This window comes from Geospiza fortis, unplaced genomic scaffold, assembly GCF_000277835.1.
Source record: "Geospiza fortis unplaced genomic scaffold, GeoFor_1.0 scaffold992, whole genome shotgun sequence".
NCBI lineage: Eukaryota > Metazoa > Chordata > Aves > Passeriformes > Thraupidae > Geospiza > Geospiza fortis.
In genome coordinates this window covers 159,200-172,725 of record NW_005054625.1, presented here as the reverse complement: position 1 = coordinate 172,725, position 13,526 = coordinate 159,200, and the positions used below count along the sequence as shown (strand labels likewise).

Sequence of the window (13,526 nt, the reverse complement as noted above, 5' to 3'; positions counted from 1 at the left end):
ATTCCTTCCACGGCGGAGGCGGCGCCGGCACAAGCACAAGGACAAGGAAACTCTTTTCTTCCCAAGCCCCACCACGGGGGGGTTTGATATCCATCCCCCTGCCCCAAAACCGTGATGGACAACAGATCCACGGGAGGAGGAAAACATCCCTGGGGGGAGGAAAACACCCCTGGGCACAACAGGGTGGGCAGGATCTGCTCCACGCTGCTCTGGGCGCTTCCCAAACCTTTTCCCGAAGCTTTTGGCTGGGCTCAGGGGGAGGGGAAGGGGCCGTGGGAGGGGAGGGGAGGAGAGAGGAGGGGGCAGCAGCGCTGCAGCACAGCCGAGGGATGAATGAATGGAGCCTTTGTGCTGCTGCGGCAGCGCCGTTACCACGCCAACCGCTGCCGCTGCCGCCCCATCCCGGTCCCGCCGTGCTCTGCCGGGACACCGGCAAGGACAGGCAGCTCCACAAATAGCTCCGGAGCCGGGGCGGTTCGTTCTTCCCCCGCTGGGGAGGGTTTTGGGAGGTTATGGTCGTGCCTGGGGGCTCTGGAGCCCCTCTGGAGCGTTCCCGGCACCAAAGTTGCCTCACCCAGTCCTGCACTCAAAGGTGACACCCCTAAGTGAGACCTGAAATAAGGAAGAGCTTCCCAAACTCCCGCTGGGAAAGGAGGGGGATTTCGGAGGAGTTTAACCCCTCACTTGCCAAGCCTGAGTCCCTTCAGGGCAGTGCTTGCCAAGGGGCCACTTGTGTGGCTGCTGGGATGCTGGAGCAGGGCCTTGGGCTGTGCTGGGGATGGGACTCAGCTGCCTCACCCAGGAACTGCCTTTTACCTTCAGATCTGTGTTGAGAATCCAGATGAAGGTGCAGACCTTGGCATTGCTGGGACATTTCAGCACGATGAATCCTCCAGGTCCATTCTCACCCCTGCGGAGGAAAAGCCAAGAGAGTCAGGCTGGAATTCTGGCTGGGATTCTCTGTGGATGCACTGCATGGAGCTGAGCCTGGCAGCGAAGGGCAGAGCCCAGTGGGGCAGGAGCAGATGCTGGGAGCCTGGGAAGGTGTGTGCCTTGGCTCCAGGTACACGAGCCAGCACGGCAGGGCAGCTTTCCCACAGGTGCCTTGGCAGTGCTGGTGCCAGGGCTGCTGGTGGAGCAGCAGCTCTGCCTCTGCACTGTGCCAGCTGCTCCTCGTGGGAAGCTTTCCCTGGAGCAAACAAGAGGTCCCAGGAAGCTCTGTGTGCTCAGGACAGGCTCAGCACTTGTCACTCCAGCCCCCAGATCCTTCTCAGCACCATCTGATCTGTCTCTGAGACGGGAGCTGTGCACACACAGCCCAAATACAGATTTCCCTTCCCTCTTCAGAACACGCTATTTTTGCTGTGTGCCTTCCTTAAAGGATTTTTCCAGGCCCTGAAGTCCCCAGTTCCTAAATAGACTCAGGCAGCTCCAACAGCTCTGAGATAAAATGTCAATTACTTTAACCAGATTATTGAGAAAACTGAAGTCGGAGTGTGCAGCAGCACAGCTGGGCCCTGGCAGGAACAAGGAGTCCTTGTCTGATGTGCCTGACCCTGCTGGGATCCATCACCAGCCTGTCCCTCTGGAAGGGGAGAGGCCAAAGCCCTGCTGAGATTTTGGGAGCTGCTCCATCCTCGTTTCATCCCTCAATGCCTCAAATTCAGTTTATGAGGAGCATGTGAGAGGCTCAGAGCCACATCCAGCTGTTTACTGCCCCTCAGAAATTCCTGTTTGGGAATTTACTGTTACATAAACAGGATGTGGGACTGGGATGGAGTTTGTTACTGGTCAGCACCTCCACTCCCCTGAGCTGGGAAACGCCCCAGCACCGCTGACAGCACAGAGAGTTTCTCGAACAAAGGGAGACGAACAAGGGAAGCGAGGTTCAGCTCCACAAATAGCTCAGCTTCCTGCAAATCCTGCCAGCAAGGCAGCAGGGCTTGCAGTGAAGCTTGGAGCTCTGGAGAAGTGCGTGATCCCAGCTGAAAAAACAGCACCTGCCTCTCACCTGACGTACTTGGAGAGCGGAGGCTTCAGGCTGTGCGTGGTCGACATCCCTGAGGACACGTACCTGTCCCTCCTCCTCTCGATCCGACGCACGTTCACGAAATCCCTGTGCAAAGAAAGGCCTTAAAAACACACCAGGGATGTGGAGGGGGGCAGATCCCTCTCTTTGGGCTGCTCAGCGAGAGGCTGTGGCAGGGCTGTGTCGACACAAGGAGGCACAGCCAAGATATCTGGGAGCCTGACTGAGCGAGGTTTGGAGCTTGGAGAATCCTGCCAGGAGGAAATTTCAGGGGCTGCTCACCCTTGGAAGAGTTACCTGCACAGCCAACCAGCCCTACCACGGTGAGACCAGCAGCTCAGAGCATTCCCAGAGGGGTCTCCCCATGGTTTGGGGGTGTTTAGGGGCAGTGTGGGATGAACTGACCTTGGGGACACCACCCCACCAGCAGCTCCGGCCGCCACGTCGTACGAGACGATCGTGTTGTCCTCAACCCGCTGCAAGATCTGGAGAAGAGCAGAGGAAATAAATCAAAAGAAGGGAGATTTGCTCAGATTGTGTCTCCAAGCCTGTACACGAAGAGGATACAGCCCCTCCCCTAAATCACCACTGGGATCGGATCTTTTGGGGCAGAGAGTGACGAGCGGTGCGTGCGTGGGTTCGTCTCCCGAGTTCCTCTCCACGAGGCTCAGACCCCCTCAGCAGGCAGAGGCAGGTGTGGCTCAGCCCTGGCCTCTGTCCCTGCCCACCTCTCCCAAAAGAAGGGAGATTTGCTCAGATTGTGTCTCCAAGCGTGCACATGCCAAGAGGATACAGCCCCTCCCCTAAATCAGCACTGGGATCTTTGGGGCCAGAGGGTGATGAGCGGTGCATGCATGGATTTGTCTCATGAGTTTTTGGGGGGCACTGGTGTCACCTCTAGCTTCCCTCCACAAGGCTCAGACCTCCCCCAGCAGGTCTGGCTCAGCCCTGGCCCCTGTCCCTGCCCACCTCTCTCAAAAGAAAGGAGATTTGCTCAGATTGTGCCTCCAAGCTTGCACACCAAGAGGCCACAGCCCCTCCCCTAAATCAGCACCGATCTTTTGGGCCGAGCGGTGGGTGCACGGCTTCATCTCCTGAGTTTTTGGGGGGCACTGGTGTCACCTCCAGCTCCTCTCCATGAGGCTCAGACCCCCCCCAGCAGGTCTGGCTCAGCCCTGGCCCCTGTCCTGCCCACCTCTCGGGCTCTTGGCCGGGCCCAGGCGTGCAGCCGGCTGGAGCGCACGGATGAGCGGCGCAGATTTAACGCCTCGGTGCCTGGGATCCAGCTCAGCTCCAGCCCTGCCAGCAGCCTGTGCTGGATGGGGAAGCTCCAGCTCTCTCCGCTCCAAGGAGCTCCTGTGATTAAGCCATCTTTGTCCAGCACGCTCACCTGGCAAGCCGCCACTGTTCTGTTCCACAGGATCATCTTCTCGGGCTGCAGAATCACCTCCTGGTAAACCATTTCAGGGGAGCACTGCAGGAAAGCCTGAGGACACAGCCAGAGCAGTCAGCCAGCCCCTCTGCTCCCCTTGGGGGTGTTATTTTTAAGGAAAACAGGGCAAAACCACAAAGGACAAGTGGGAATACAGGTGAGGGGAGAGGTGAGGCCAGTCTGGCACCCCTGCATGCAAAGCCATGGCTGTCACCTCTGTGTCCCAGAGCTCCCAGGGGCCTGGAGGGCACCCGTGGGGTCAGGGAGGACACACAGACCTCAGGATTTGGGAGCCACTGAGCTCTGCCTGTCTGTCTGCCCCTCTCCCACCCCCAGCAGCTCCCCATGCACCATTGCTTTGAGAAGTTGCATTTTTGACTGTTTTGTTTGTTTTTTTTTTTCCCAAGCCATTCCAAGCTCCAGCACACACAGCATCCATTCCATTCTCTCCCAATCCCCACGGGAGCAGGGATCTTCAGAGGCAAACAGTTCATGCAGCAAAGTGGGACCATCCAGCTTTTGCTGGTGAACACAGAGCTGCTCCACTGGCAGCTCCTGCCAGCGAGGCAACATATGCACTGGAACAAAGAAAAGCCACGGCAGCACCGACGCTTCATTAAAACGTGGTTCCCAGCCAAGGCACTCCAGCTTGGGAGAGGGCACAGAGCAAGGCACTTCTGAGCTGCTCTGCCCGGTGCCAGGCAGCAGCAGAGGCACACTCAGCCCTGGCCTTGCTGGCAATTAGTTCCAATTAGCCTCCTTGGTCAGATTAGTCCGAGATGCTGAGGTTGGAAGCGACTCTTGCAGTCACCTGCTCCCGATTCTACCAGTGGAGTCTGGGGCCTTGGATATTTACTGGGGAGTTTGTCTGCTGGCCAAGGGGTTTTCCTGGAGAGATTCCCCAGTGCTGTTCATCTGTCTCCAGCACAGGGAGCGTGTTCTGCAGCCTGACCTGTGCTGAAAGCTGAGCTGTGGCTCTTCCCCCGTGCCAAAGAGACCAAGGAATGGGCCCGAGGATGTTCTTACCTTTAAAATAAAGGTCTTGCCGTGGAAAGGGATTTCAAAAGTGTAAACAACATCACCAAAGTCCTGTGCAAGAGATGAGAAAGTTGTGTTTTTATCAGTAAAAAGGGATTGTTTCTATTTAGGGTGAAGTTTGCTAAAACTCTGAGGCTCCTGTCACCCCCTACTCCCCACACCAAGCAGCGACCTCAGCACAGAAACCGCCCCAGGCACATTTCAGTTGGCCGTGCCTAAATTTCCATCAACAAAACAATATCCAGAGAGGCAGCAGGGATGAGACAGAAAAAGAATCCACCCCGTGCCAGGCTGCAAACCCCACGTCAAGGTCACATTCTCTTTGTAGCAGCACTGGGGTGCAAAAGGGGTGTGCTGCCAGAGCTGCTGGTGTTACCTATGGCTGAGAGGAGCCTCCCTGGAGGGGCTGGGGATGGGCAGATGAAAACCTTTCATCGTTAGCCCTGTGTTAAACTCTGATTAGTCTATTTAAATCCATCCCCCTTTGGAAAAAGAAAACAATCTGCCCAGCTAGTTTGGCATCAGACAAAGGATCACTTGACAGGGGAATTTGAAACACCAGATGAGACAGCAGTTTGCAGGATTCGCACCCCCCAGTTGTGTTTGAACCTTGTGAAACAAGGTTGGGTTTGAGGGGCAAATCCCTCCTCTTTCTCTCCACTCTTCAGAGAGAAAAAAGAGCTCTGTGCACCCCAGAAAAGTCTGGAGTAGGCAGAGCCACATCTCAAATTTACACCCCAGGTTCCAGGTGCTGGGGAAAGGGGACACCAGTGGCTTTGGAGTGCCCCACATGGGCCAAGTCTCCAGTTTGGGCCCCCAGCAGGCTCAAAAGATTCCAGTTTGGGCCCCCAGCAGGCTCAAAGACACCTGGCCATGGAGCAAGGGCAGAACTGGAGCTGTGGGACCAACATTCCCCTGCTCCTTCCCATGGCTCTGCATCCCAAAGGTGACCTGGCCACCCCTGCCCACCCTCCGGACAGAGGGAGGAGGGAAGGGCCCTCTCCTGTCAAACTGCAAGGCAATTAAAGGTCTAATTAAATAAGAGGGGGATTTTACATTTAACTGAACTGGAATAGATTCCTAATTCAATCAGGTAATTGTAACGCTTGTTAATTTTTCATGGCGCAAGGAGGTTTCCAAAGCCTCGTTTGTCCTGGTTTTTGCTAAGCCATCCATGCCCTCTGCCAGCTGGGGAGGAAAAAAAACCACACTTGCATTGTTTTTCTCGAACTTCCAGTTCTCCTCCTGGGCGAGGATTTGGTCCACAACCTCCATGGCCTCTTTGCCTTGTCGGACATACTCCTTTTCCTGGGGAAAAAAAAAGGAGGATTTTACCTTTAGATTTCATTAGCTGGGCGTGGAGGAAGGTGGGGAGTGTGTGTGTGTGTGTGTGAGGCTGCTCCCCCCTCCCCGGGCTGGCAGAGGGAAAGGGGATCAGAAATCTCTTAATTTGGGTCACAGAGGCCTCATTTTGGAGCTCCAAGTCACGCTCCCCGCCCTGGCTTGGATCCACACACCAGCTGCTCCCGATGGCTCCTGCCTTACAGGAGGGTTTCCAGCAGGCAAAGGGCTCTGGGATGTGCAGCTTCCTTCCTGGAGGAGCCACAACAGGAGCAGGATCTCTTGGAAAAGGGCACAAAGCCTGTGCCCAGCCAGGTTTTGGGGCCACCCCTCAAGCCAAGGGGACAGGTGAGGTGATGCCCATCCCAGAATGTGACCAAAGGACCAGGGATGGAAGAGGGAAGGGAAAGGGACGGGCAGAACAAATCCCTGTGGGATGCTGCAGGGAGAGCACACAGCCCTGGGGAAGGGGGATAAAGCTGGGGGGGCTCAGGTGACCTCTCCTGGGTGGTGGCACAGAGAGGGCTCAGCCAGAGTCCCCAGAGCTGAGGGGTCTGGAATGGGGGCAGCAGCAAAACCTGACTGGGGAGACTCCCAGAGCCCCAGATCAGCTGGAGCTGAGGGCAGGGCCAGGCTCTGTTTACCTGAGTTGTCAAGGCCTTCCTCCCCACACCTTCCTCATCAGACTCGTTGTCTGAGCCTGCAGGGAAGCACCAATTAACTCACAGTTAATGAACACCCCACAGGTACCACCTCCCTCCCTTTTGGTGATCCCTGTCCCTCATCCAGCAGGAAGGGCTCTCAGTGAGGATGACTCCCTGTCTGCCTGAACTGCTCTCCAGAGGGCTGAGCTCATCCTGGGTGTCAGCTACACTGGAAAAACTGTTCTGGAGAGCTGGGCTCATCCTGGGTGTCAGCTACACTGGGACAACTATTCCAGAGGGCTGAGCTCATCCCTGTGTCAGCTACATTGAGACAACTGCCCTGGAGAGCTGGGCTCATCCTGGGTGTCAGCTACAGCAGGAAAAGTGTTCCAGAGGGCTGAGCTCATCCTGGGTGTCAGCTACACTGGGACAACTGCTCTGGAGAACTGGGCTCATCCTGGGTGTCAGCTACAGCAGGAAAAATGTTCCAGAGGGCTGAGCTTGTCCTGGGTGTCAGCTACACTGGGACAACTGCTCTGGAGAGCTGGGCTCATCCCAGGTGTCAGGCACAGCAGGACAGCCCAGCTGAGGTGTCCCCTCCCACGCCAGGAGCTCTCCAGTGCCACCAGCCCTCATCCCCACCCCTGTGCCCTCACCCCAGGGCAGCATTTTCCAAGCACACAGCTCAGAGCATTTAATCCCAAGCCCACACAAAGCTCCAGCTCCCCAGGGAGCTGCAGCCAGGCTGGCAGGGATGAGGGCAGCACCAATAAAAAGGTGCCAAGTGGAGAGTGTGCCGAGGTGCAGGCACTGAGAAGGGACCCTGGTTTTCAGTGTCAGGCTCTGCCAAGGTTGGGATAACGAGGCAGAGCTCTGGGCAGAGATGATGGAGGTGAGGAATTCCATGGTGGGATGAGCATGGTAAGTGAGGTGATGGCACAGGTGACCTTACCTGCAAAGGACTCGGGTGGGGAGTAGAACTGTCCCTCGGAGAGGGCCCGGGGGTACAGCAGAGGCCTCGAGGCTGCAGCCTGGGCTGCCAGGAACCCTGGGAATGGGAGCACAAGGATTGAACACCTGGCAGGCTGTGGGACCCCAGCCCTGCCAAAACACCCTCTCTTGTTTTTCCCATGTCTTTTCCCACTGACAGCAGCCAGCCTCAGCTCCTGTTGCCTCAGCTTTTGTCTGAGATGTTTTATCTGCCCCGGAGATCAATGGGCTCTTCTGCCTGTCAAATAATCCAAAGGCGATTAAGCATCTAATTAAATAAGAGCTTCCCCTGGAAGCAATTTGGAACCTGAGCCTAATCCAATAGAGGCATTAAACACTTGATCATTTTTCAATTTAAAGCCTCCTTGCAAGACCCAAACATCCTCTGGTGCTTTCCAGTCAGAGCACTTCTGATTGAGCCCAGCCTGACAAATGTCCCTCTTAAGTTTGGTGTCACTTCCCAGCCAGTGACTCCTGGGACAGGGACAAAGCTCCCTAGAAGGACCCTGGAAGCCACAGGGTGATGTGTGAAGCATGAGGTCAGCCCCAATCTCTGCTCAGCGTGACCTCAGAGACCACAGAATTTCACACCCCATCATTCACCCCGTGCCACAGAATGTGTCTGTGACTCCAGCAGCCCCTCTGGAAAGGGCTCCAGCCAGATCCAAACACAGATATCAGGGACAGGGAGTCCAGCTCTCTGCCTGGCATTTGCCTCCCTGTTTCCAAACACTTTCTCCCATGCAGAGCTGAGCTCTGTCTCCAGCACGTCTGGCTGCAGGATCCAGCCATTGGGAAATCTGGCACATTTTTTCTCCCTTCAATTAAAAGATGCTTTTTATAATCTGGTATTTTCTACCCCTGAAGGGACTTGTTGACCATAACAAAACTGAGTCAGGCACTTCCCATCCCAGCCAGCCTGGAAATTCCTTTCCCAGAAATGTCAGATCAAGGTGCTGCCAGAGCAGGCCTGGTTGGATTTTACCAGAGAGGAGCAAAAATACTCACATCGTTCCTCTTCTGCTTCCTGAGTTAGGACTTTAAAATCCAGGAACCAGGTCTCCAGCCAAGCAATGACAAAGGAGACGATGGGAAGTAAATACCCAAAAGCCCCTTTGGTCAGAAGCTGTGTGGAAAGAAGCAGAAACCCCAGGGAATGACCCAAACAGGGAATAAAACATCACTGAGAAATCACAAAATGCCTTGCAGGGAAACCAACCTCGGAGAGGATGACCTTGACAATCAGGAAGGCACTGGATACCAGTGTGGTGACCTGAAAAAGACAGTGGCCAGAGCTCAGATCGCTGGGAGGGCCAGGAGGAGAGGGCAAAGCCCCCAGAGGAGAGGCTGGGCTGGCTCCTTACCGCGATGACCCACCAGTGGCGCAGGCGCACGACGGCGTAGCCCAGGAGCAGCACAACAAATCGAAACAGAGCCAAGAGCTGCAACAACAAACACCCAGCAACACCAGTCACCACTGCCCCTGTCCCTCTGCCAGCTGCTGGGAGGGCAGGGACAGCTGCCAACTCCTGGGTCAAAGCTGCACCAGGAGGATTCACCGAGGTGGGCAAGGGGACAGCCCAGACCCTCCCGGCCCCACCGAGCTCCAGCGCCCTGCAGGAGGCTGAGATACTCACAAAGATATCAAAGAATGAAGTATTGAATTTGTAGTTGATGATTTCATCCTTCAGGTTCTCCTTGATGCCCACCTTGGTCTGAGGGAGACAGGGAAGCAGGAAGCTGATAAGAAACTGATGGGAGAAAGAGCTGAGCAGTGCTCGGGGTTATGGCCAGGTCAGGGAATAAAAATGGTCCCACACAGGCCCAGGGTGGGCTGCTCTGGCAGCACAGCACCAGGCAGGATCCCATGGCACATTTCCTGTCTGGGATGTGCCAGGAGTCACATGGATTCACACCATGTTTCCCTCCAGGAGCATGAGTGGGGCAGGAGGGACATGGAACACCTTTAGGTGGGACAGGAGGGACATTGAACACCTTTAGGAGGGACATTGAACACCTTCAGGAGGGACATTGAACACCTTTAGGTGGGGATTTCCAACACCCAAATCCTTGGCTCAGCACAGCCAGTGCCACCAGTCCCTGCCCACCTCATCCAGATTCCAGAGGAATGGGAGAAAACACGGGAAAAAATGGAAAACCACAGGGAAAATGTTCCTCAGGAACCTTCACTAACACACTCAACATCTTCCTGTGGGGGCTGCCAGGGTCACTGAGGAGCTGGGGGGGGATTTAAAAAGCAAAGCACTGAGGGATCCCTTCTCCCTCCAGCTGGCTTCCCACAGCTCACAGCAGTGCTCCAGGAAATCTGCTGGAAGAAGGGAAGCAGCAGGATCAAACATGCTGGAAAAGGGGAAGAGAGAGGAGAGGGGGATGCACAGCCCAGGCTGCAAGAGGCAAAACCACTCTGGGATTGCCAGCAGCGTGGAAAAAACTCATCCTGAGATAATCCAGGGTCTGCCAGCCCTGCTCCTTTGGCCACCATAAATCCTGGGAGGCTGGAATGGCTGTCTGGGAGGAAGTGGAGGGCTCAGGTAACTGGAACAAATGCTTCACCTTTAGGCTATGGCTTTGGATGGAGCCCAGCTGGCTGGGAGCTGGCAGAGGCAGCAGCTGCTGGAGCTGGGGCCAGTCCTTGGCAAGCCAGGGTGTCCTGGCACTCCAAGGGCAGCCACTGGGAAAGGATCCCTGTGGGTCAGGGCTCTGGCTTCAAACCCAGGGAGAAGGAGGCAAAAAGAGAGGGGGGTGAAGCTGGGCTGTGGCCACAGGACTTGGGCCAGCTCGGCTGAGTGGCCACCAAAATCCTCTTCCCCCTCTCTGTGGCTCCATGGGATGCTGCAGGAAGGAAGGGAGAGCTTTGGGTGATGATTTTTGGGGGGTGCTTTGGCTGAGTGGCCACCAAAATCCTCTTCCCCCTCTCTGTGGCTCCATGGGATGCTGCAGGAAGGAAGGGAGAGCTTTGGGTGATGATTTTTGGGGGTGTTTCTGGTGTTTCTGGTGTATGGGCTGTGAGGAACAGTTGGTGGTGCCAGTCCCTGGCAGAGGGGTGTCCTGGCACTCCAAAGGCAGCACTGGGATTGGGAAGGGATCTCTCCCAGTCTGGCATATATAAATATAAAACAAAGGGGCAAAATATAAATATTATACAAATACGAATATAAAACAAAGGGGCAAAAAGAAATATATAAATACAAACATACCTATTTTATAAATATAAAATATCTATCTAATTATAAATATAAAACAAAGGGGCAAAAAGAAATATATAAATAGAAACATACCTATTTTATAAATATAAAATATCTATCTAATTATAAATATAAAACAAAGGGGCAAAAAGAGAGGGGGTGAAGCTGGGCTGTGCTTTGCTGAGTGGCCACCGAGAGCCTCATCCCCAGCCCCTGACTCCACAGGATGCTGCTGGATGGATGAGACACTTTGAGGGGTGTTTTCAGCTCAAACACAGGCAGATGAACCACCTGAGGCATCTCCCTGGCTCTCTGAGCACCCAGCCTGCACAATTACAGTTTGCTTTTAACGAGGGGCAATTTCCTGGGCTTATCTCACAGTGAAGGAAACGGTAGGATACAAAAAAAGGGGGGGAAAAAAAAGGAAAAAAAAAGGCATTAGTCATGATATCAAACCGTTGCTCTTCATAACCAGGCAAATAAGCTGCTCTAATGGATTTAAATATGCAGCATTTCAGCTCAGGGGCCCAAATATCAGCACTTAGTCACTCATTAATGGCTACCTGCAGCACCCACGCTCAGCATCACCCTGGTGACCGAGCCAGGATTATCTCCTGGGGGCTGGAATTTGGAATTGCAGCAGCTCCCGGCGAGAGGATTGGGACAAGGGCAGGGGGCTGGGGTCCAAAGTGGGCGGGCAGGACACCATCGGCACGGCTGGAATGCTGGCTGGGAGGTGGTTTTTCCTAAGGGGGGTGGCGAGCAGGGGGGCTCTGGGCAGGGTCTGGACGGTCTGTTAAGTGCAGACAGCCAGAGATAAGGAGGGCAGAGAGATAAGAGCTGCTGAGGGAGCAGCAGCAGGATGCAGCGCTGATAAAATGCAGCCGCAGAGCTCAGGGGGTTCTATCTGTTCATCTCTGCTCTGGGTGTTCCAGGGGAGGACACGGAGTACCTGAAACCAGCCAGGGCCGGTTCAGGGAAAAATAAAAACAAAATATATAACCCAGGGAGGGATTTGGACTTGGTGGGACTGAGGTAAATAAACTGGATTTGCCGTGTTATTGCAACACAGAGCAAACACAGCAGCTGCTGAGTTGCTTTGGAGAGAAGCAAACCACTCACAACCCCCTCAACAGTCCCTTGGGAGGTGGAGCAGCACCTCCAGCTTCCCAAAGCTGAGACTAGCAGCAGAATTTTGGGATCAAAGGCCCTGGAGGATCCTCCCCTGCTCCTCTGATGCTCTGAGAACACAGCAGCAGCGAACCCAGGGGAGCAGGAGGAGAATTTGGCTCAACTCGGTGATTCCAGAGGCCCTGGATCTTGTTCCAGCCCAACAAAGGGAGGTGTTAACAACCCTGGGCAGCCCCGACAAAGCCCCGGGGCAGGAAACGAGCTGGACTTTCGTTTCTATTAAAGATCAGCGGCTCCTTGGCCAGCGCTGGGAACAGCAAACAAAGGTCGGTCCCAGGAGCGCTGGAACAGAGCAATTAACGCAGGGAACCGAGTTTAAAAAGGGCAAAGATTCCCGGCTTTGCTTCCTCCGACTCACATTCAGCTCGATGATCCACAACAGGGAGATGAAGAGCAGGTCGAAGGTGACGAAGAGGCAGAAGGTTCTCCTCACATCCGAGATGGCTTTTCTCTTCTCCGGGGAGAGGAAATAGGGGGAGAAGCCCTGGCTCTGCGAGAGGGAGGAGCTGATGGAGGCGATGGCAGGGAGGCTTCGTTCCAGGTCGTGCTGCAGCTCCGGGGGCTTGCTCATCCTCTGGGGACATCGGCCACCAGGGCAGCGTCACCTGCAGGACACACCGAGGGCTTGTCACGGCCCTGCTCCCATCCTCATAATCCCAGGAGCAAATCGGATCCCAGGGAGAAATCATCCCCTGGAACAGGGTGACCAGAGGAGCTGGGGCTGCCCCTGGATCCCTGGAAGTGTCCAAAGCCAGGTTGGATGGAGCTTGGAGCAACCTGGGATAGTGGAAAGTGTCCCCCTGCCATGGTAGGGGTGGCACTGGATGAGATTTCATATTAGTTGATATTAAAAAATATGTATTTCCATGCTTTAATGCCATGGCAGTAGGAAAAGGGGCTCCAAAGCCCATGGAGATGCCAAGGCAGCATGGAAAGGAGCTGCAAACCCCATGAAAATGGTGTGGAAGGAGAAAAAGGAGTCCCAAACCCCAGGAAAATATTGTGGAAAAAGAAAAAGGGGTCCCAAAACCCATGGAGACACTGTGGACACAGGAACAGGGGTCTGAGGATGTTTTGGGAGCACTCCCTGCAATCATGGAGCCACCCCACCTTTCCCTCTGCAGGGAAGGCAAAGCCTCAGGAGCTGGGCATCCCACTGGAACAGACCCCAGGCTGCACAGCCAGGAAAGAGCCCTGGGCCCGATGGGCCAGGCAGAGGAGCAGGGAGGCAGCAGGGAAGGAGCTGCTCCGTGTTCCAGGGCCAGGGAATGAGCTGCTCCATGTCCCAGTGTAAGGAGGGCAGCAGGGAAGGAGCTGGTTCATCTCCCAGTGTAAGGGAAGGAGCTGCTCCGTGTTCCAGGGGCAGAAGGGCAGCAGGGAAGGAGGGAAGGAGCTGCTCCATGTTCCAGTGTTAGGGAAGGAGCTGCTCCCTCTCCCAGGAGCAGCGAAGGAGCTGCTCTGTGTTCCAGAGAAGGAAGGCAGCATGGAAGGAGCTGCCCCATGTCCCAAGGGGCAGGGAAGGAGCTGCTCCTTGTTCCAGGGAGGGCCAGGGCCAGGGAACCTGCAGGGAAGGAGCTGCTCTGTGTTCCAGGGGCAGGAAAGGAGCTGCTCTGTGTTCCAGTGTTAGGGAAGGAGTTACTCCGTGTTCCAGGGGC

General features: G+C 55.2%; 1 protein-coding gene across 2 annotated transcripts in view; it reads right to left on the bottom strand.

Annotated features, from left to right (window-relative positions):
- STARD3 (StAR related lipid transfer domain containing 3) overlaps positions 1–12,477 on the bottom strand; it is a 15,120-nt gene extending 2,643 nt beyond the window's left edge. For both annotated transcript variants that reach the window (XM_031064751.1, XM_005430384.3), the window contains exons 1-13: positions 12,230–12,477; positions 9,112–9,189; positions 8,839–8,916; positions 8,694–8,747; positions 8,483–8,600; positions 7,437–7,532; positions 6,485–6,540; positions 5,715–5,807; positions 4,488–4,550; positions 3,420–3,515; positions 2,435–2,514; positions 2,012–2,116; positions 817–910 (exon numbers count right to left, since the gene is read on the bottom strand). In XM_031064751.1, the coding sequence (XP_030920611.1) occupies positions 817–910; positions 2,012–2,116; positions 2,435–2,514; positions 3,420–3,515; positions 4,488–4,550; positions 5,715–5,807; positions 6,485–6,540; positions 7,437–7,532; positions 8,483–8,600; positions 8,694–8,747; positions 8,839–8,916; positions 9,112–9,189; positions 12,230–12,442 (1,224 nt within the window). In that variant the 5' untranslated portion in view covers positions 12,443–12,477. The remainder of the gene's footprint in view (positions 1–816; positions 911–2,011; positions 2,117–2,434; positions 2,515–3,419; positions 3,516–4,487; positions 4,551–5,714; positions 5,808–6,484; positions 6,541–7,436; positions 7,533–8,482; positions 8,601–8,693; positions 8,748–8,838; positions 8,917–9,111; positions 9,190–12,229) is intronic.
- Between the last annotated feature and the right edge of the window lie 1,049 nt (positions 12,478–13,526).